General features: G+C 37.5%; 4 protein-coding genes and 1 long non-coding RNA gene across 9 annotated transcripts; 4 read left to right on the top strand and 1 right to left on the bottom strand.

The window, feature by feature from the left end:
- The first annotated feature begins 19 nt into the window (after positions 1 to 19).
- LOC114520427 (calmodulin-lysine N-methyltransferase-like) lies at positions 20 to 2,465 on the top strand. Its single transcript, XM_028540685.1, has 10 exons — positions 20 to 497; positions 603 to 664; positions 741 to 801; positions 915 to 969; positions 1,119 to 1,182; positions 1,327 to 1,390; positions 1,545 to 1,619; positions 1,704 to 1,767; positions 1,860 to 1,991; positions 2,211 to 2,465. The coding sequence occupies exons 1-10, from the start codon at positions 244 to 246 to the stop codon at positions 2,283 to 2,285; spliced, it is 906 nt and encodes a 301-aa protein (XP_028396486.1). The 5' UTR covers positions 20 to 243; the 3' UTR covers positions 2,286 to 2,465.
- On the bottom strand, positions 1,953 to 13,754 carry LOC114520429. Of its 3 annotated transcripts, XR_003686693.1 has the most exons (6): positions 13,365 to 13,754; positions 11,206 to 11,449; positions 6,227 to 6,372; positions 5,725 to 5,888; positions 2,158 to 2,258; positions 1,953 to 2,042 (listed from the first exon to the last, which is right to left on the bottom strand). It is a non-coding gene; the product is annotated as an uncharacterized LOC114520429 (long non-coding RNA). The 3 variants fall into 3 exon arrangements; XR_003686694.1 differs by lacking the exon at positions 5,725 to 5,888; XR_003686692.1 differs by lacking the exons at positions 1,953 to 2,042; positions 2,158 to 2,258; positions 5,725 to 5,888; positions 6,227 to 6,372 and adding an exon at positions 9,414 to 9,499.
- On the top strand, positions 2,674 to 4,911 carry LOC114520428 (protein MIS12 homolog). Its single transcript, XM_028540686.1, has 2 exons — positions 2,674 to 3,333; positions 3,581 to 4,911. Exons 1-2 carry the CDS (start codon positions 2,849 to 2,851, stop codon positions 3,711 to 3,713), a joined length of 618 nt encoding a protein of 205 aa, XP_028396487.1. The 5' UTR covers positions 2,674 to 2,848; the 3' UTR covers positions 3,714 to 4,911.
- On the top strand, positions 6,016 to 9,227 carry LOC114520425 (transmembrane protein 26-like). The gene is made up of 6 exons (XM_028540683.1): positions 6,016 to 6,399; positions 6,899 to 7,052; positions 7,482 to 7,693; positions 7,843 to 8,011; positions 8,270 to 8,594; positions 8,974 to 9,227. Exons 1-6 carry the CDS (start codon positions 6,206 to 6,208, stop codon positions 9,201 to 9,203), a joined length of 1,284 nt encoding a protein of 427 aa, XP_028396484.1. The 5' UTR covers positions 6,016 to 6,205; the 3' UTR covers positions 9,204 to 9,227.
- On the top strand, positions 10,995 to 22,821 carry LOC114520424 (ATP-binding cassette sub-family G member 2-like). Of its 3 annotated transcripts, none has more exons than XM_028540679.1 (16): positions 10,995 to 11,527; positions 15,403 to 15,462; positions 16,072 to 16,186; positions 16,569 to 16,721; positions 17,123 to 17,280; positions 17,498 to 17,649; positions 17,871 to 17,963; positions 18,252 to 18,439; positions 18,830 to 18,895; positions 19,183 to 19,265; positions 19,380 to 19,469; positions 19,987 to 20,111; positions 20,598 to 20,752; positions 20,957 to 21,046; positions 21,308 to 21,396; positions 21,683 to 22,821. In XM_028540679.1, exons 1-16 carry the CDS (start codon positions 11,214 to 11,216, stop codon positions 21,822 to 21,824), a joined length of 2,073 nt encoding a protein of 690 aa, XP_028396480.1. In that variant the 5' UTR covers positions 10,995 to 11,213; the 3' UTR covers positions 21,825 to 22,821. The 3 variants fall into 3 exon arrangements, with proteins under 3 accessions (XP_028396480.1, XP_028396482.1, XP_028396483.1); XM_028540681.1 differs by lacking the exon at positions 10,995 to 11,527 and adding an exon at positions 13,971 to 14,423 and having other exon boundaries at positions 21,683 to 22,820; XM_028540682.1 differs by lacking the exons at positions 10,995 to 11,527; positions 15,403 to 15,462 and adding an exon at positions 15,914 to 16,001 and having other exon boundaries at positions 21,683 to 22,818.
- The last annotated feature ends 151 nt before the right edge of the window (positions 22,822 to 22,972 follow it).

Here is a 22,972-nt window from a genome sequence, read left to right on the forward strand (position 1 = left end):
TGAAGCTTGGTTAGATTCATCATTAGACCACGGACCGGTTGTATAAAACTATTTAACTACACTTTGCAGTTAATTACTCGACTCTGATTGGCCAATTATGCCATTAACTGCAGTTAAAAGTAAACTAGCCTTTTATACGACTGGTACACAATATTCCGATTTCATGAAGTATTATTGTCAAGACGTAAATAAAAAAAGTTGCAATAATGCAACCTGTTTGATTTTTTTGATTTAAAAAAAAAGATGGAAAAAAGTGAAATTTCAAAATGCAATAGATCTAAAGAAAGATGGGCAATTTTGCGAAATTTTATCAAGAATCAAAATCTAGATGTCCAGCATAAACGGAGCCATGCTTATGGCTTATTCACGTCGTACAAGATAACAGATTTAATAGAAGCTGGTTATGAAGTGTGTAATGGCAGTTCCAAGGCTAAATCTGGCTACGAGTGGCTTGAATATGCCTCAGAGCACTTCCCCAGCTGTCGATTAGCCGTTAGGTTGGTAATGTATACGTAAAATTATGACAAGTACATAGTTTCAATGGTAAAATTTTGTTCCATACCTAATTTTGAAGGCACTTTTTTAATATTGTCATTGTACAGACAAAGGATTCGTGCAGTTAACTGGAATGATGCAACTGGTTTTGATAACACTGGAAATATCTGTGAGTAATGTATCTGTGAACTTTGAAGCCAATATGCTGAGCCTAGCTAAGACCTTTTCCCTACTGGCCTACTCAGGTGTTTGGCCTTCTGAAGAAGTATTGTCATATATATGTATAAAGAATTCTGAAGACTTCAGGTATATTTATTATTTTCATCTGAGATTACTCACTTTCTCATTTCAAGTGATTTTGCCTGCCAGTGTAGTTAGGAATTGCATAGTAATTGAATTCATATTACTCTTTTATAAAGAGGCAAAACTGTTTGCGAACTTGGTGCTGGAATGACTGGCCTTGCTGGAATGATGGTGAGTTGAAACACTGAATTGAAATACCACATTTTGTGAATGAATCTAGAGGTAGTTTAGAGGTAGCACCTTGTGAGTAGATAACTCTCACCTTTCTGCCACTTATATTCATATTGTACTGAAGCTGCTTACATTTTCTTTTTATTCAGCTTGCCATTGCATCTGATGTACAAGAAATTTTGATCACAGATGGAAATATGGATGGTGTTTCAAGTATCCTTTAAATTAGAGCTTTATATGCATGATGCATTAATAATGGTTAATAATCTAGACATTGTATGTAATACATTATATCGAGAACCTTATACAGTCGATCAGCGATATCTCACAGTTAAAAAGTCTTGACTATTTTCAAAGATCTTAAAGAAATTGCAAGGACAAACAAAAGACAATTTGGAGGAAGTAAAGCAGTCAATGTCAGGTAAGTAATAATAGTATTCCCAGAACTCATATCCAATAGTTTTTTAGATGCGCTTTCCTATGAAACAATAAATGAAATTAAATATAACTCCTATACAAAACCTACAGCCCACAAACTGTAAATAGCAAACTTAGGTCATGTTTTATTATGCTAGACAGCTAAGATGGAACATGTGGGAAGATTACAGTGACTTAAAGGGTCACTTTGATTTTGTGCTTTGTTCAGACTGGTGAGTCATTGAGAAAATGCATCAATTGAAATTTACTAGCAGACTTTTTGATGCATTCAATAGTAATTTAAAACACCTGTTTAGTTTGTTGTATGAACAATTACATGCAAGTCTTGCTGATGTGATAAGCACCCTTCTAAAACCCGACGTAAGTAAAGATGTAGTTTTTGACTTTAAGTTTGAATTTGTTTAGGGATTATTTATTTATTCTTTTTTCATTATTTTATAATTTCTGATCAGGGCATGGTGTTGATGACCTCCCCTCGTCGTGGTTGTTCTGTTGAGCAGTTTATTGAGCAAGCCAAGACTAAATGCTTTGACTGTGAATGTATTGAAAATTATGATGAGTTTGTTTGGTCGGCCTACTGCCAGGTTAGTGAGATCCCCTTGCGTCATGTCTACCAGTTGATGTTTTCATGATAGCTGGTGAATTACAATGTAATATATTAGAACCACCACAGAGTTAGTTCACAGAAAATGTTAGCACATCATATGCAGTTACCAGTAAGATGATATTAACTAGTTCTGATGGAATAACCTGCATATTCAGTCTTTGTAAATTTCATCCTTATTGGCTTTATATTTCTGCAGGAAAAGGAAGGTTCTCCCTTGGCTGAGGTTGTCAGAAATTTTCCTGTCCTTATTAAAATGAAAAAGAAGAAATAAAGTGGTGAGAACTGCTATCCATAACATTAGCTTGATATGGCAAGGTTGAACAGTTCAAATTAAAAAAGTATTTAAATCTTGGGGTCTGAAACCAATGCCCGAACCTTTTGACTGGTTCTATTGATAAGTAATTTAGCTTGTAGGTACACCATGTAAGTAATTACTTATGTAGTAATTACTAATAATTTAATTAATTGATTAATTAGTCATTAGTAATTACTTAGTAGTTACTTACCTGGTGTACCTACAAGCTAAATTACTTATCGATTGTCACCATGCAAACATCAAGAATATTATGGTCCTATTGAACTAGACATTTGGGCAAAAAGAATTGCCAGCAATGACAAGTTACAGTTACAAAGTAAACTGGAGTATGATAATATTTTATTATATAAAATATATATTATAATTTATAAATTGAAACAACAAATGAGTAATAACCGCGCAGGGGACTATGTCCGATATGATGACGAATGCAATGACGTAATCGGCCACAATTATCATTCCAGACATATATATGGAGTTCACTGCCGCCTGTTTTTAATTTTGAAAAACCACACAAAATGGCGGCAAGAGTGCACAATTTTGAATATTCCACTCAACTTTTCGGCTTTACTCCGAAGGCTTTTGTCGACGGCATCTTCAATGCGATCAACGATTACATAAAGGAGTTCTTCAAAGAGTTGGGCAGAGTTTTAGACGACGAATTTGCGAAAGGGGACACGATTTTGAGCTCGACCATCCGACAGGGGTGTAAAAACTTGATTGAGAAATGCTATGAAAACGTCGACAAGGCTATCGACAAAATTGAATTGTTTTTGTTGCGGAATACGTTTGTCATTAGTCCCAATGTTTGTTTGCCCGAAGACGAGGTACATAAAGAAATAAGCGATGCTTTGAAAAACGAGGAGAACACAGTATTAACAGAAGAAAGTTTGGATAGGGAAATTTTGGAACTTAAAACTACGATTTTGAAAGAAATGCATTTTGGAACGATACTGAAAGACGAGCAACAAAGATTGGGCAGAATTTTAGGTGAACTGAAAAGGTAGGATAATGATTTTGATAAATACCTTACTGCTTGAGATTTGTGGAAGTATGTGGGGGCACCCTCTGGGTAATGGGGACACCCTATTGGACATATGCTTAATTTTTGTGTGGTAGTGGGGTAAATGGTTCAAATGCTTGAGTACCTCCCTCTTAAAAGCAGTTGACTTCAGGTGTGTTTGACTATGGTTTGATGTAAAGCAGTCAAACTGATGAATGATTGCAATTGTTGATATTTGTTTTTTCAGGTTGGAGGATTGTTTTGATAAGATCTGCTCTGAACTAGATACAAACAATGTGAAGGAAGCCATTGAGCTTGTCTTGGCAAACAGCGTAAAAATCATGAACATTTTGTCCGATCAGAAACATACGAAAAAATAATTGTATTATTTCTTTCCATAGTATTTAGTTATGGTGCCACCTGAATGTGAGGTCTGGGGGTACCCTGCACATTGTAAGGCTACCCCCACACTCCATGTAGGCATGAAGTTGTAACGAGATCAGTTGGTTTATGTATCTTCATGTTTTTTACTGTATAAAAGTGTAAAAATATATATAAATTAACTTTATTGTGTCATTTGCTTCAAACTCAATCGTTTTTCACCTCTTTCCAACTGTTGTGCTGAGATTTAGTGACTTTAGTTGGATATAAATGATATCATTGCGATCTTATAAACTAATAACTTGTTTCATAATACGTTGTGACAAAAATGACCAAAATTTACTTTGGTAAAGAATGATGTAAATATATCTATGACCTTTGAAAAATTTGACGTCAATGACGACCATTGTGCATAGAATTTCAAGTTAAGCCCACGAGTACTGGGCTACTTCTGAACACGAATCAGTTCGGGCTACGGTACCTTCTGTTTCTTTGCGAAAATTTTTCAATTTTTGCAAACAGAAAGCTGTGAGGTTTCATTAACAATTCAAGCTTAATTTCGATTCTAATAACGGGAAGTGTTAATAATTGCAGGAACGCAATTTTCCAATCGAAAAATAATTTAAATTTGTTACATTTTGACACCATGCATATTGGAACATGTACAGTCAGTTATCGCAGGCGAGATTAAATCCTCTAGTTAGACGTTTAAAATATCCATAATTTTACCTGGATTGGGGATGCTTTCAGCCTTGCAATTAGGTGCAATGCGTTGTACGCTTCTTATATTATAAAAAAAAGCATTTTATGCTGTTCCCATTGGAATTGCAAAGGATTCCCCATGTTGCGTCAGTTAATTTTGCATTTATATTGATTGGAATAATTAAGCCCAAATTCGTGCAATTCAGATTTTCCGACCTTTCAAACAAAGCCAAAGTAGTGAAGGGAACGCTATATAGAAAATTAGCTTTATGTATATGACTATATATGTGTATCTAATTGCCATTTCAAATATTAAATATATGCTTCATTTCTCATTGATATCTAAACGCTTTAAAACAAAGGACTTGTCTTTTTACTTAAGTTTACAATCAACTTTACGGTCTATATCTATATATGAGTATTTGAAGACATTTGTTTTTCTGTTTATTGTAACAACAGCGGCCGCATTTAGCATTATGAAGTTTGTGGCCAACTCTTTCACTGCATGGTAAACACGTTGCTGTCAAAATTTAAGCTGTTTTTAATTAAAATAGCGTCATTACAATATTGCTGGATGTTATCAGGTGCATTTTTGTTAATATTTTTCCTGCCGTTTTCTGACGCACGAAGAAGGAAGATTATTGATAATTTGTCAGTCCGTGCAAATATTGTTCCAGTTATTGTTATCTTATAAACGTTTTGAATTTCGACGTGTAAAGCTTTAACAAAGCCTTGAGTTTCATCAAATCAAGACTAAACAAATATATGTTCCATCATTATATGGATGGCTTGTTTTTTCTTACAAGAAAAAACACACTCCGAAAAATGACATCTTGTGAACTCAAAATATGAACTACAGACAACAAGACAAGGATTTAAGGTGATTTTTCGAAGTTATTGTCAATTTTTCTTGCAATTTATAAGTGGACCGAGTATTTTAGCCAGCTGCGTTCATTTCATTTTGAACAGAAAAATTTGCGTTGTGGTTTAACTAAACTAGACAGATCCGAATTTAATTTTTTTGTCATCAACCGTATAAATTAATTGAAAGCTGGCGATTATGGATTTCGGCATCAATGGATTAGCCCGATAAACTTGAGAGGCTATTTAGGGTTTTAGCCAGTATTACGTCTTAGAAGTCATAAGTTCTTTCCAATACTGTCCACAGTTTCTGGTCAGCCACACTGGACTGAAGACATCGCCTTTTCCAACTGGAGTTTCGCTATTATTGTGAACAAATTTGCCTACACTCTACAGAGTCGATGGTTGAATTTGTATGCTTATAAAGGCTTGAAGGGTTGAACTTACAATTAATAGTACAAGCAAGAAGCTTTTTCAGCATCTGGACAATCCAAATTTGATGTTTTCTTTGAAGTTCCAGCTCTCGTTGTCAGCAAGAAATGGGAAAAAAATTTTCAGTCAAAACATTGTGCATGAACGTCACTAATGTGAATCGGTATTAACAGGTCCCGCTACAAAAGTCAACAAAATGCAGATTATTGTATATTGAATGAACTCGGCTGCCTCGAAACCTTTTATTTGTTTACTTAACTCAACGTACTCGATCATTTGTCCTCAATTTACGTGGGTTTGTTTGCCTGACGACTCGAGAATTTGACACACCGATGCTATCGCTATAGCTTGCTGGTTTACTGGACTGTTTTTTAGTGAAAACACAACCAAAATCTGAGCGTCGTTCCTCGTTACCCGAAGTGAATGAAATAAGCAGAAGTAAATTAATAGCTTTATTTGCGACAAATACGAGTTCTTGTGGTAACTTTCTGTTACAATGGAGAGGATATTTACATACCTTGCTGCCTTTCTAAGTCGTTTTGTGTTTTGTGTTCACGCGTGTTTTCTCATATGGTGGGTGACACAAGTTAAGCAGGATTCAATGTATTGGTTATTTTTGATCGTTCTATCAATGCTTGTTCTCGAGACTGCTGTTACCGTGTTCTATCGCCGAGGAAACGAGTATTATTGGTATGTTGATTAGTTCAAATTAGCCTAAACTATACCGAATTGATGGTCTACACCACACTGAATGGTTTCCATCAGATCATTTTCATCACGTTTTCGCTTTACTGATGATCCGCAAGGGCAATCTCTTATTGATTCAGGAGGAAACCTAAAGTAAACTAACTTTATTTATACTGGATAGCTCTATCAGTTCTAAACTATTCTTCCTAGAGGTCCAGTAAGGATTATCTCTTATTGATCCAGTGTCACTACAGGAGGAAACCTGAACTAACTTACTTTGGTATCTAATTCTTTGCATTGGAGCTTTCCATTAGAAGTGATATCATGGCCCATAGTGCATGTAGCCTAAACTGCCTAAACGTAGAAATAAAACTTGAAAGGGTGGTTTCAATCTTTTACCAGCGGGGATTTAAACCATCCCTTAAAATTGTTTGTGAAATGTGCTCCTTAAGGGTTCAACGACTCGGCCGTATAGCGTGATTTTTCTGCGTTTTTCGTTTAGGTTTTGTCCAAGTATCTTCATCTTTACGATCACAGAGATTCCGTGTTTCTGGTTATTGCGTCTTCAGTTAGTTGAATGCGCACAAACTAATCTTCGTTTCAATAAAGGAATCACGTGTTCAACAAGTATCAACAGCACAAATCTGCTGGGCGAGGTACAGTCACAATAATCTTCTTGTCATGCTATATAGCAAGTTTTCAAACTAGCTGTCCACAAGCCTTGTTCCCGCGACCTTGTCCTAAGCTATCGACAACAGGCTTCTTAGAAACAATTTGTAAGAAGACATGGGTGATGTTAGGTCGCCTTTCAGTCCTAATAATTACTAGCATAAGATACTGTCACAATTTCGTTGAGCAGTCTAGTTATTCCAAGCTATATATAGTCAGTTGATAAGACCATTGTAAAAGTTTCAAGCAAAAGTATAAGTTGCTTTCGTTCAGTTTTCCAAAAACCTGTATGAAAATGTCTATTGCAGAAAATCATCCATATGAAAATGTCTATTGCAGAAAATCATCCATTGATGTGAAACTTTTCACGGCGAGAACTTGAGAAAGATTCAACGAGCTTTTATCATCTGTTTCAGATATTTGAATCGACTACTAGCGACGAATCGCGGCTCTCCATCCTCGACCAAACATTTGTTCTTTTCTTGGTCGTTGGTCGTTGGATGCTGCCCAAGGGAGAGATTACACGTGACCAGCTATCTAGCTTGCTATTGGTTTACATCGCAACGGCGGCGGATATCGTTGAACTCACGGAGATTTACGAAGATTCAAGTGTCGGGGGGAACGATCAGTAAGGAGCCGCTCACTCGTCTTACCTGAATGTTTGAAGAGTTTGTGTTTTTTGGGTTCAGTTTCTAAACTGTGTATTGTGATACCTTTTCCTCTGTGTTATTGAGTTTCTAAACTGTAGTTTTGACATCTCTTGTCTGTGTCCTTCAGTTTAGTGCGAGCAATCCTGACAGTTTGGTCAATGAGTCTTTTCCAATTCTCCGTCACCGTAATGGGAGTGGAAACACGAGCGAAAGACCGCGAGGAACTAAAGGAACAACTACTGAAGCAAGAGGAATTAAAGAAACAAGAACGCGACATGAAAATTAAACGCAACCAGGTCATAAAATAATCGTTGGATGATTCGTATCTGATTCAGCAATTGCCAACAAGATACTAAATACGACTATATTTTTAGCTGAAGTTTGTTATTATTTGATGATACAAAAATAATTAGAGTTTACAGGGCTGCCTATTCCACATTCAACTACTTAGTTTGCAATTTCACTCATTTTCAGATGTTTGGTCTTGCCATGGCGCTGGATTCTATCCTTCACGACCAGAAACATTCATTCTCATGTTTTTTTCATCTTTCCAGGTGGCTCCAGCCTTATACACACACAAACTTGCTCAAAAGAAAGCGATGGATAAGCAGAAAGACCGAATTGCGAACCTTCAACTAAAACTACACGCAGATACGAAGCTAGATCTTGCTGGCATCGCAGACGACGACTATGAGACGAACAAAGATCCCGTTCCGAAGAAGAAATCCGTTTTGGGGATATTCGTCAAAGGGATTACAATCTTTCAAAATTTCGTTCACAGAAATCTAAATTTGATTCAACTTTTAACGCCAATGCTACTGCAAGATGGACCGTTTCTTATTGTTCGGCTTGTTTTGGTGTCGTATTATAAAGTTACAGGTATGATCAATCGTAATCGTAAATCTAATCCTAAATGTAATCCAAATTCTAAATCTAATCCATATCTAACCCTAATCCTAACTTAATCTCAAGGATTAAATTCGTGTTAATAGGATTTTCTGAGCATTGAATTATAACCGAAATTCGCTCTTTCATAAGGCCTGTTAACACTTGCAATTCTTAATGCGATGTTCTTCCTTAGAAAGATCTAAACAAGCAAATAGTCATGAATGTTCTGATGTCTATGTGCCTTCATTTAAACACCCGTAACTTTTCCACTCGTTCATACCTGTCAAAAGGAGGAAATAGCATTAAAAATCGCGTCAAAAATTGTGAACAGGGCCTATAGACATCAGACATGTTGTTTCATCTTCTCAAGGTAGTGGAACGTTCCTGTTTCTTACGGCAAAGAATGCGTTGTTGGTCATGCTTCAGGTTTATCGTATCTGCGTTCTGTACTGTCAACCACCCGAGGAAGAACACGATCTGTTTCACGAGGAGGATCTGGTGCGACTACGAAACGTGCAGACAGCCATAAAATCAGTGCAAAGAACTGCTTACGCCATGAGGCTTGTCACCAGACTCCACAAGAAAGCAGAGAATCATTAGGTCGTTCGTTCAGTTGTAGCAAAAAAGACTGGATCGAGAGCTCTTGTGCAAGGGAACTTCTTTTCTAGAACTATACGAGGTACCATGCAGCTAGCCTTGGAAAATATGCTTTGCATTAATTGGAGCTAGGTTTGTTTTTTGGCCTTCACTTTCAAAAGCGAACGACTATTTCAATCATTAATATGGCAGTATACTGGCAGTATATAATACGATAAAATATTTGCCTTCAAAGTTGGCCTTTTATGTGAATCCAAGAAGAGGTGATCTCCAAGTCAGTTTTCAAGCAAGTACGTGTCCTGTCAAGAATAACTGAGTCAAAATCGATTTGTATATTCTAGGAGACTTTGTTATTTAAATTGTACATTCGCAATGCTAAATAGTTTATGGCAGGCTTGAATTTGAAGGACAGATATCAAACTTTTGCTGAACAAAAAGTCTACTCGTATTACGCGGTATTATATTTCTCTAGATTTGCCGCAATATAAAGAGGAAATTTTGTAGTTTTTTGCTTCTTGCCGTTTCTGCATGCCAGCTATTCACGAGTTTCCATTGGAATATTAAAATATAGGTTATGGGTCGTGTTTTGAATATATTTTTACGGCAATTGGAGTTAATGAAAGCTCGTCATTTTTTAGTTGTTTTGGATCAATTGCGCAATATTTTACTAATGTTTACTATTATGCGCGCTGCGTAGACTCGGGGATTGGACGTGAGCACGAACTGCGCAGGTCTATGACTATAGTTTCCGCCAAATTTGAATAGAGCGCGAAATTGGCAACATTCTGATAGTAAATTGTTTAGTAAAATATCGAGTTTAGGCTCGTCAAAATGGCCTGGAAGTTTGGGGTATATTTTGTCCTTATTCTCGCTGTCGCTGTGCAGATAGCGGCGGTTATAAACGAAAACGGCGCAGAAATTGTCGACGGACAAATCGTCCCAGTTTGTATATTGTATAAGCAAGTAAGTCAACGGAATAAAGCTTCCTTTTAACTTCGGTATACAGTTTGTGTTTAAAGAATTCCGCCCTTTGCTCCAGGGAGTCTGCATCAGGTATTGGCATTCTCTCTTGTCGCACAAAGGGGAAATATGATTCAATGGCCTCCACTCGTCATACTTCTCACTGTAGCCTATAGTGAATTCGCACCAAATTCCGTGCCTTATCGACTTCTGTTACTTTTACCTCACACAAATTTTTATCCTTTTTAACCTTTTTTACAACTTCAGCACTCAAGGAAACGCCAGACTCATATATTAAACGCTTTGGCGGATGCGAATCGCGCCTTGATTACGCAACCATTACGCAATATTTGCGGCGGCGGGGGCTTGGCACTACTTAGTAGCAAATGTTCAAAATCATGGCAAAAAGTTTGATAGTATAATTTCAGTGAAAAAAGATTGCCGTAAAGTTTTTCCAGTTCTAATTTACGATATTAAGTCAATTGGTAAATATTTGAATGACAGGCTATTCGAATCAAAACGATTACAGCATATCATTACAATTCATGCACTACCGTTAATTTATAATTCCATTGCTGTTCAGTTAGTTATTTGTAATAGGAACAAAAGAGATTATTAAATGGCCGCTATTCTGAAATAAACGTGCATGTTTTGTCCTTAAGACCGGTATTGTTTGAACCGACTAATCAAAAACGCTGTTCGTACAAGCGATGTCCCAAATATGGTTCCCGATTACAAAAGACCTTTTCAAGAAAGTCCTTCCTAATACATCCTGTATTTTACGCTTTGGCGGGTTCAGAACAATTCCTATGGCCATGCATTCAGATTTTGAAGATTTTCAATATTTGAGGACCTGCATGTGAACTTCAAAAGTAAAAGTCTGACTGTGACAAATCTATCCTTAAATGCATGAGGTTTTCCCGAGGGGGTGCGTATGTAATCAGCTGTTTTTACGATTAGAAGCCCCGTTCAGTTTTTCCACAAGTGAAGACCGCGCTTCATTACTATTCATAAGAGGAAAAGCAAATATATTGACGGGTCGTACCTCGCACAATGGCTGCTGCGACAGAGTTTACGGATTTAGCCAGAATATCAACCGTTAACAGTAACAGCCGAAACCATGTTGAAAATAAAGGCTCCTGTGAAGATTTCGTTGGATACTCGGTAGAAAACTCCAGTTACGGGAAAGGTTATGACAGGCTCTCGAAAGACTGTAGTTCGTCATCGTCTGATGCCGAGCCAGCTGGCTCAGGAAAGAATACGGCTGTTCAGCATGGCACAACGATTTCCTTTCAAAACTTAAAATACAACGTTGAAATTAAAATCAAGAGGAAAAAAGTTGTGAAAAGTATCGTCAAAGGAATAAGGTAATTCACTTTTTTAAAGAGTAGGAATTATCATAGTGTTTAATTTTAATTATGGCTGACACAGACAGCGTGCAGCGTGCAATATATGGGTATAACGCTGAAAAATTTATCCAAAGTTTTAGTTCTAAGTAACACCTTAGTTCCGTGTGCAAACGCTGATGTTCGTATAATTTCGTACGGCAGTGAGACAATCGCGGTGTAATAGTGAACATTGATTAATATATTGTGCATAAGCCTATTGTCTACAAACGTGTTTACACTATGATTCTAAACGTGGACTATAGGTCTGCGATTTTGGGCTAAGTTTTCGTAGTGTATGTGCAAATTTGGGCGGTTTAGCCTGCTCTCGCTCAGGAAACTGGGCGACACGATAGGTGGCCTTGATAAGGCCAGAACAAGTCTCAAGTAAATCCAGCTTTTGTTTCTTGTTTGAATACGGCTTATGCTCCGTCCTAGAATGCTCGAATCAAAAGTATTTGCATCGCTTGCCACTGCGACTTCAGCGTCACCATTATGGTAGTGCAACTGTGTAATAGCTTTAAAAGAACTAGGGTGAGCTGTGCGATGTCCAACCGAAAAATCTCTTTCATATGTCACAGACAAACGGCGATATGATTTATTGCTTGTGGCCGGTCACGAAAAAAAATGAATTCAAAAAGCACTTCATTCGTCAGTTTGTTCACCGACAAAAGCCATTGCCGTTTGTCGGTCAAATCAGTCACATGCGAGAACGGGCTTTCCAAAATCCGATTTTATTTCCATCCGAGGCGGTCAGTGTTACTTCAGCGTTACAGCTTTAACCATGATGCAAAGCGTTATACGATTACGTAGGACAATTTCGGCAGGAAATGACAGTCCCATGAATAGACCTAGCCTCCTCCGCAGGCAACTCTGTTGGCATTCAAATAGTTTTATAGCATAGATGAGTAACAATATAAGTAGGCAAAGCTGAGTAATCCCAAACGGCAAACCTTTGAGAAATTGAGTTCATAATATTTTATATTTTCGCCGAGTGTAATTGAATATTCATATGTTTTGGCCGAGTGTAACTGAATATAAGGGAATTGAGAACTAACTATTTGCGGACCAAAACATATGAATATTCAATTACACTCGGCTAAAATATAAAATATTATGAACTCAATTTCTCAAAGGTTTGCCGTTTGGGATTACACAGCTTTGCCTACTTATATTGTTACTCATCTATGCTATAAAACTATTTGAATACCAACAGAGTTGCCTGCGGAGGAGGCTAGAATAGACCTTTCCGCTTTTAGTTTTCAAGTGCGCAATGCGCAATGGTAGTTGATTATCAAGCAACTTTGAGTTGTGATATCGCCTGGTTTGAACCGATTTTGTTTGTAAGAAAACCTTGCCGATTCTTTTTGCTTCTTTGTTAAACTAAATCGCTCCTGAACATGGCGAAATCACAACTGAAATTGACCTTGATAATCAACTAGCGTCGCGCATTGCACGCTTGACAGCGAAAAGGGGAAAGGTCTATTGAAGCCAGACATGTTATTTGCCCATTTCAATTATTCAAAGTCATTTCACACGAGATTTCACATGTGGAAAAAAGCCCCTTGAATAGGAGGTCATAATTTGAAAAAAGGCTGTTCATTTTAATGAATCGCAGCTGTTTACGTTTAACACGGAATGTGCCAGAGAAGTGATTAGTCCTAAATTTATACTAAAACCTTGTTTTTAATAAGTTTGGACGGGTTTCACAAAATTTATTGACTAATAAAAAGGTCCTTTCGGTTGATATCTAGAGGTGCAGCGCGATTTTAATTTTGGATAAAACGTATCGATCGGTCATTCAGGAAGTTTAACTTACCACCAATCTTCCATTCCTAAACTGAACCTGACACTTGCTCCATTCTCCGAATGTAAATATTTGTGTTTTGCGTCGTGAAGCAGACATAACTATTTCACAGTTGCGTTCTGATGACCACGGTGAGACGGTAAGCTAAGAATGATAACCAAGTTTACAATTTCAATAACTTCGTTGCGTAGTAACGACGGTGCTGGTGACAAAAGTAGCCCGCCTCATTCACTTTCATAGGCCTGGTTTCCGTTTCGACTGTTTTGATGATCAAAGTGAGCATGAATTATTATCAAGCGAAACTATTAAAGGTAGTCAATTCAAATCGTCTCCTGCGTGATTACGACTGTTTTGATAGGAATAAAATGGTAACAAATTGATATTTTTACATGACTATTGCGCCTAGGAAAGATTGCTTTGATAATGAAAGCATTGAATTCGCACTTTATCACATCCACCCTACTATTGACAGGTTGTCTGTCGCGATGTTCAATTAGTTGCGTGCAAAAATCCCAGCACATCACGGCATAACTGTTACGAAAGTTGCAACCAGGATTGTGTTTGTCATCGTAGCATCACTAGCATGTGTCGTCATTGTAATAAATTTTATAAGTCAAGATTTCCATATGCAAATTAAACATTCGTATATCCAAAACATCCGTCTGATTTAATTTGACATCTCCATGCAAACCAGACATTAATTATACGGCGTAAAAAAGGATTTTTAACACGAATGAACTGGAATGTATGAAATGCTGAGTGCTGGGAAGGCTTAAGTTGAGATTCCGGATTACGAATGGCCGAATTGGTGAGCGTTCGTACTAAGGAAGGCGAGAATTCCAAGGATAAAATGACTACAGTACAAATAGCTATCGAAAATCCAGCTTTTGCGAATGACACTGAAGATAGCGACGTTCAATCTAAATGCGCTACTAATGGCCCGGCTAAAACCGATACAATTCCGGCCGCTACACTCCAAGGTACCACAATCTCATTTCACAATGTCAAATACACCGTCGAGGTAAAAGTCAAACGGAAGAAAGTTCAGAAAGAGATCGTTAAGGGTATAAGGTATGTGTCTAATGTAAACACAGCGATCTCAGACAACACAACTGCATTATCATGTATAAAATATAAATCGATGTTTAATAGCTTCAGCCAAATTTTATCTCTATTATTTTACGCTCAATATTAATTAAAACCAATCAACAAAAATTGTAATTTTAACTCTGGTGCAATTCAGAACGAAAGCGAGGTTTTTCCAAGCCTATCTGTCTTGTGGCATGTCCTGTCATAGTATCTGCCAAAGGCCGATTTTATTGAACAAAATAATGGTATGAGCCAGTCTCATCCAGTTTGATCCGGCACCTTCCTGGCACTATTACCAACCAGCGTCCCCTTAGGTTTCTTACAATAGTCGAAAACTCCGACGGTTTCTGACCAGTTAAAACATATCCATATATATAAGACCGATGCTATATATATATGATTAAGAATATTATGTATGTGTTTATCTTGTAACCAAACTACAAATATTCCAGGTTTTGAAGCCGAATTAATGCAGAATGCTTTAAATAACGATTGTGTATTCTCTGTTTTCGCAAAGATGATTTATGGACTTAGGAAAAAGGTCCGCTACGACTAAAAGCAGCTTTCCAACGCGAGCAATTTTGTGGAAGATGTTTACCGCGTGGCAATAGTGTGGCAATAGTGTGGGCATTTGTCTCTTTAAGACGCGTCCAAGGCCGCAACGCACTTTAAATAATATTCAATAATTAGAGCTTTGTAACAATAATTGATTTCTGCGTTCAACTGAAATCTCTTTGTTTCATGCTGAGTGTGCGAGTGCTCGGCAATTGCGGCACTTCGAAAGTGCTCATTTTTTTGGCCGGCAAGTCACCCTCTTGTTCCTTGTTTTGTATCGGCTAATATATGTCGGACGAGAAATAATATGAATCTTATTATATCGAGGAATCGTAACAGAAATTGTCCCGTCAGTAAAACCCAGCCATGATATTTCAAGTTTCATGCTATTTTTCGTTCTTTATAGTGGTATATTTACGCCTGGAATGAATGCAATTCTTGGTCCAACTGGTTGTGGAAAAACCACGTAAGTTTAAGCATGAAATTTCATATTTTAATTTCGTAAATAAATTTCATAAAAAACCTTACAGATGGTTTATTTCAGACCCAATCTTGACCTCTGTCATCTCGAACGCCGACGTGCGTTAATAATAGTTCTCAGCTAAATTTGTACTTCAAATACAGCTGTATGTCTACATGTAAAAACGCCCTGTAGCAGGGCCGTAGCTAGACCGCTTATTTGGGGAGTGTATATTCATATATTCATGTTTGCTACCGCAGGAACAATAGCGTACAAAAGAAATCAGTCGAGCATAAGATGAATTTATGAATATACACCCCCCGATTAAGCGTCCAGCTTCGGCCCTAGCCCTGTTCTTTCGATGGGAGTACAGCTACTATATTACCGGCTTGTAGAGGGTAACCCCCCAATATTGGTGCACCCCAGTTAACGTTATGACCATCGATCGGACCTAAACTAAATATTGTCCTGGGCCCGCTTAACCTCTCGACGAGCCTTGGGGGAAAAACACGATTACATGGTCGGTCACTTTTGGCGAAAACTCGGTACAAAGGATTAGGTATTTGACAATTTGTTCGTACTAAGACTGACTAAATGTTCTTCTCTACCGCCCAGGACCCTTGACATGCTGGCTGATCGCAAAGATATGTCACAAGTGACAGGCGACATTATGGTCAATGGTACAAAGAAACCGTCAAACTTTAAACGGATGACCGGCTATGTTGTCCAGGTAACTGCATAGCAATATATAGCCTTAGTGTCAGAGTCGAGAATTTGAGTTTTAAAAATAGACTTTGTCCAATTGCTTATGGATCCAAATCTATCTTATCTTAATGATAATATTCTTGTATGTTTGCATGGAGACATCAATAAGTAATTTAGCTTGTAGGTACTCCACGTAAGTATTTAATACTGCAAAGCTTTCGGTCCGTTAACCCGGGCCTTCATCGATTGCAATTACCTGAATACACATCTACACGTCACTCAAATATCACGTTCGTCGTGATTAAGAAGGCCCGAGTTAACGGACAGAAAGCTTTGCAGTACTAAATACTTACGTGGTGAACTACCTATACAAGCTAATTTACTTATCTTAACTTCTTTGCTTATAGCACGATGTTGTGATGGGGTTACTGACAGTTCGTGAAAACATATATTTCTCGGCATCGTTGCGTCTGCCTTCTTCTATGACCAGCGAAGAGAAAGCTCAAAAAGTCGATAAGCTCATTGACGAGCTAGGACTAAGCAAAGTTGCAGATTCTAAGGTACTGGTAAACGTCTTCTGCCTCTTTCAAAGACATCTCTTCGTACTTTCTTTTACACGCATTTGTATCATAGCTTAAAGTATCATAGCTTCCACGTGATCAGAAATGACGGGAAGAGACTTGGACTTGTAGTTATCAAATAAAACTGAATCAATTTCTCGGTTAAAACAACTTAATAACTCTTGAAATTTCCGTTTCAAATTTATGTTAGAGCTGTAGTTCTTATAACTAAACATAATCACAAAATTTCAACTAGTTTTATGAGGAATAACAAAAGATATAATCGATTAAATACTGCAGAATGGATTTCTATATGTCTAAAATATGAGCGCACGAGATCGCCTGGCTAGAACATAACTTGCGTACTAAGCCTTGAAATTTTTTGTTTGCTCGACCTGTAGGTGGGAAATGAAGTCGTGAGAGGGATATCTGGGGGTGAAAAGAGACGAACAGGGATTGGAATGGAACTAATCACGTCACCACACGTTCTATTCTTGGACGAACCAACCACTGGTTTGGACGCCTCGACTGCATCTAGCGTCATGCAATTACTACACGAGTATGTAGATTTTTTTAGATCAGAGTCCCTTGAACCTGCATCACATTTCACCAACAAGCTCCGTTAGCAACCACAGATTAAACTACTCATTAACCATGTTAAGAAATCAGTTTCTGTTCCAAACTAACCAGCAAAAAAAGAATTAGGTCTAGCGCATTTCAACCCTGTCTTTGACGCTAAATTTCAAATACTAAGACGATTTTTTCTTTTCTTACAGTCTGAGCAGAAAGGGAAACACAATCATATTCTCAATACATCAGCCAAGATATTCCATCTTCAAGCTGTTTGATAATATTTGTCTCTTGGGAGATGGTCACATGATGTACAACGGCCCTGCGCAGGAAGCGCTGGGGTACTTTGAAGAAATAGGTAATTAAAGCTCGATTCAGGCTATTATAACGATTAGCATTGTCATGTTCTGTGTAAATCATGTTGAACCATTGTGGAACCATTTTGAACCAAATATGCACTGTGCAGTGCAAATTGTGTTTAACCATCATCGTTATGACAGGAACAGGAAAACTGAGCCAGGTATAATGTATGTTCTGCATAAAGTTTAGGTGTGTAACTATTTAATTTGTTACTTGCAGGGTATCAATGCGAACCGCACAATAACCCGCCTGATTTTTTCCTGGACGTCATAAATTCAGCGAAACTTGAAACGGCTGATGATGAAGTAAACGGTAAGCCAAGCTGGCTCGTATAATCTTGTTCCAAAAGAAAAATGAGAGAAGTTTGATTCACAAAACAAACAATCCAAAAGTGATAACCTTGCCGTAAACCCGCACTTTCTGAGCATGTCAATATTCCCCAAAACGAGAAAGATTTAGTTAAACAAACGTTCCAGTTAACCTGAATACGAAACTATGGTAACTGCCTAGATTTGTTGATTGTCTTCGGAATTCCCTAGTTCCCTTCTTCACTTACTTCAATGTCGTTTCCTTTACTGAGACTTTGTTTTCTCTTCAAAGATACGGAGAAAGGAGAGATTACCATTTTGGATCTTGCTCGGAAGTTCAAAGACTCGGCCCAAGGTCAGGCAATTCAGAAGCAAGTAACTGAGATCTTCGAGAACATGAAAGCCAACCCAAACTCTGAAGCCGCGATAAATACGAAATACGCTCAGCAAAACCGCTACGCCACTGGATGGTTTAAACAGGTGAATTCCTGCATGATTCTTTTTAATGGCTCGTCAAATCTTCCGGAAAATTCCATTTTGGATTTGTAGTCACTCCGGGGACAGCAAGTTTGAGTCATCACTTTCAGCAGCGCCGGCAGTCTAACGATTTGGTCCGCTTTGCAAATTTTAAATAGTTGTAACTTTTCTTTGGAAATTGAAGATTGTTTTTTGTTTTCACTTTTCACAGTGAATGAACACCATAGAATTAGGATATCAGGATTATATTCTCAGACTGGCCCACCCGGCTGTATGTTCCCATCGACATAATACGTGAATACAGCACAATAAATAGATGAAATCCTATTATATTTCTCTGACTTTGAAGAAAAGTTTAGTTTCCATAACGTAGATTTCCTTTTAACTTGTCAGATGGGTATTGTTGGTCAGCGTTCTGTCCGCTGTCTCATACGAAATCCGTTAACCACAATCGTCCAGGTATGACTTCATGCAGGTAATAAAAAATATTGAAGGTCGAATATACCAAAAAATGGTATACTCTACCGGCTTGGTATTAAAAATATCAGTGAAGGTCGAATACACCGGAATATATGGTATATATACTCTACCTTGGTGATAAAATATTATAGTGCAGTTCGAATATACCGGAATATGGTATACTCTACCTTATAGTGATAAAAAATTGGTGAAAATCAAGGTATACTTTATACCTTAGTGATAAAATATTAGTCGAGACGGAGTGTAATATTTTTTTGCATTTATAGTTTTTTGTGATGGCATTCCTTGGGCTTGTTGTTGGCGCGTTGTACTTCAAAATTGAAAAAGATGAGAAAGGAATTCAAAACAGGTACGGGCGCGTAATTCTTGTTAATTCACGGACGATGTTAGTGCATGCATATACATGTGATTGTCGTCCAGAAGTTGTAATTTCAGAGCGATGCTTCATTTCTTATATTCCTAGGGTTGGCGCTTTCTTCTTTATCATCATGAACATGGTTTACGCAAACCTGGACTCCATTGAGCTTCTTATTAAAGAAAAGTCTATTTTTGTGTAAGTAAACGAGCATGGAAAGACTATAAAAGAATGCCGGTGAAATAGTTGTTTTACGATTTATTTACCTCCATGTCCTAGAAAAATTCCGTCGACCCGATATGAACTGAATTGAGATGAAATGAAACTCTTTCTTTGTCAAATAGTATTCGGAAATTTTTTATCATTCAAGTGATTTCGCATTCGTATATTTTAGTGAATATGCGATCAGAAAGTTTGTTGAAATGGAAATCATTCTGCAGTATTTAATCGATTGTATCTTTCGTTATTCTTTATGAAACCAGTTGAAATTTTGTGATTATGTTTAGATGTTTAGTTATAAGAACTATAGCTTGGACATAAATTTGAAACCGAAATCTGAAAGTATTAATATTTCAAGAGATATTCATACGTTGTTTTAACCGAGAAATGGATAAAAACTAGTCCATCTTTCTCGCTATTTCAGATCACCTACATGGATAGAGTCGATTGTTACTGTTATATCTCATAATCAAACGTTTCTTTTCGTCTTATTTAGCCACGAGTCCGCGAGTGGTTACTACAGAGTCTCGGTGTATTTTCTGGCAAAAATCTTTGCCGAATTTTTACCGTACAGAGCGTTATCTGCATTTTTGTTTGCGATAATCGTCTACTGGATGGCAGGTGAGCAGTCTGATGGAGCCGGAAAACAATTTGATCAGCTACAATTTGTGGATGCAGTACAACATTTCCAGTTCAGTTTTTGTCAACTATAGCAACAACTTGCATGTGCGTTTTCAAAGCGACACAAAGTTTCAACACTGGTACAAATTGAACTTTTTTTTATATTAAAACACGCCTTGGGCTTCGCTCTGTTTTTTCATCTCGTAGAAAAGTTGTCAGGCGACGGTTTTCGCTAACATCCTACAAGGTTGTCGATGAAAGAAGTGTAGTTGCATTAGTGCTATTTCAACAACCTGTTGACCTCTTGAAATTTAACGTCTTGAATAACTGTTTAGTCATATATGGCTGACATACCATACCAGACAATGTCTTGAGATTATCCAACCCACTGCATGGGCACTGTCAACCTCTCACGAGCATGTTAGAAACACACCACGAGTTGCCTTGAAAAGATCGTTCTTGACTTTGTCTTGACTGAACTTACAGGTTTTGATTCGGATGCGGGCAAATTCTTCATCTTCGTTTTAACGCTTGTGCAAGTCGCTGTTTGTGGAACAAGCTTCGCGTTTCTCTTCAGTGCGACATTTGGAATATTTGCTGTGGCAAATCTAATGGCGGCCGTCCTCTACACAATAATGCTGGTATGTATATTACCGTTTATAAACTTCAGTATGAAAACAGTTGGTGTTTAGGCAGGCAAATCCTGGAAAAATGGATGAGATTAGGATGGAAGTAATTAATATTTTAACCGCGTGTTGAATGAAATAAAAGAAAATCAAAAATGGGTTCTAAATCGCAGAGGACCATCTTCGTCTAACGGATTCCTTACATGCAAATATTCATAGGTTTTTGGTGGTCTTTTACTCAATCAAGAGTCGTTTGGAGATTGGATCGGCTGGTTCAGATACTTGAGTATTTTCAAATATGGATTAGAGGTACCGTATGGGCCCATGAGCGTTTCGCGGTCATTCACCAGCGGAAACTGAATCTGTTCAGTTTCGGGAGGTCTAAAACAATGATATTTGACATTGCATTTTGAGGCAGGCAACAAAATTGAAATATGTATTGTATAATTGAAAGATGTAGCTGCATATATATGTATAATTGAAAGATGTAGCTGCAACAAACCTTATCAAATAAATTTGGGATGAGGTTGACGAGGTAATAACAGTTTTTTTTTCTTTCGTTTCATGAAGTGTTTGGAAATTAATGAATTGGATGGTATGGAATTTACCTGCCCCATCGTAGTCAGTAACACGACTGGATTTTCTAGCAGTTTACCTTGGTGAGTAAAAATGTAGACTTTACCTTCCGGTTATATTTTTGCGGTTAGATTCTTATAGAAAACACTCTTCTTTATATACACAAGTCGTTAATTTGAAACTGATTTCAAACGTGTATGGCGAGTTTTTTATACGGTCACCCGTGCCTATAGTAGAGAGTTTTTAGGCTAGTATTCTCTGAAATGATTTTTAAATGGTTATGAAAACGAGCAATTACAGTAACTAAGATCAACTTCTTCGACAGGTTTTTTCCCCAAATTCTAAGCCGTTTAAACGTATTTTTCATAGTCTTCAAGGCTCGGAGTATCTGGTCTCGCAGGGTATCGATGCGGACATGTTATGGTGGAATCAGCTCATTTTATTTGCGATGAGTTTTACGTGTTGTTTTCTCACATACTTGCAGCTTCGACGTGTAAAGAAAGACAAATAATTTGCCGTGATTCTAGTAATCTTTCACATGCAAATCATCGATGTCCGGACACTGTATATTAATTAATGACGCGCAATATCTCGTATATAGGCATCATGAACGATTCATGCGAAATTGCCAAATTCGTACCTCAGTCCGTATTCGTTTCACAAGATGCAACTCGAGCTCGGCTGCATGAAGTTGAATCAGTTGAATGATAGGCTTTGACTGACTTTGGTACCAGTTACAACGGATACCGGATTAGTTTTTGTATCGATTTATCTATGACTCGATATATACATATGATATTGGATTGATTCCAGATACAAACAAAATGCATTGCGGTGATTGCGCACAACTGAAGAGCGAACAAAAATATACCGGATTACACGGAAGCAGAAATGTACCGGGTCATTTTCCATATCCACTCCAGAGCGAAGTGATTTCGCACCGGATTGCTATATCCTCGTGTAACTGCAACAAATGAATCTGATTTGGAAAGTAATCTGCCGTGGTACGCTACTAATCTGGTATCGCGTGTAACTGGGACCTTAATGTAACGATATATACTCAATGTACATGCTTTGAACGACCAGTTCTTGCTCATTTTAAAATAAGCTTTAGGCGAACGGAAAAAATCTGCAACAGTGCATGAACATGGAGTATATATATATTTCAATGTTTACATCATTTTTAAGGGGTTTTTTGAATGAATTATTTCTGAATTGGCGACACAGAATCACTGCCATCGTGAAAAAATTGCATGAAAAATAGCTTTATGTACTGCAGAGGTCATCGTTAGAATTTTATTTTATAAAAGAGATTATGGAATCCAAACAAACCATTCAAAACGTAACACTTCCAGCTAATATTGAAACTAGTTGTACTAGTTGAAAGTTGAAGCTGCTATGTTTAATCGTACACTCACAAAAGCGTTATATTCCTGTCTTTAAACGCGAGCGTTGACGTTGTTCCTGTTTTGTTTTCCCTGTTTTCAATCGTTGCGATTTGATATTGTAAATCAATAATAATACTTTTATAATGATAGTTTCCCCTGTTTTGTTTTGGCGTTTCCCAAGGAACTCTTTATGGAGTCTTTCAATATACGATGTCGGCCGCTTCCTGGTAAATTTTCCACAAATGGATATCGAAGACAAAAAAGTCTTATA

Source organism: Dendronephthya gigantea, unplaced genomic scaffold (genome assembly GCF_004324835.1).
Source record: "Dendronephthya gigantea isolate DGI-Jeju-01 unplaced genomic scaffold, DenGig_1.0 000016F, whole genome shotgun sequence".
NCBI classification, from domain to species: Eukaryota; Metazoa; Cnidaria; class Anthozoa; order Malacalcyonacea; family Nephtheidae; genus Dendronephthya; species Dendronephthya gigantea.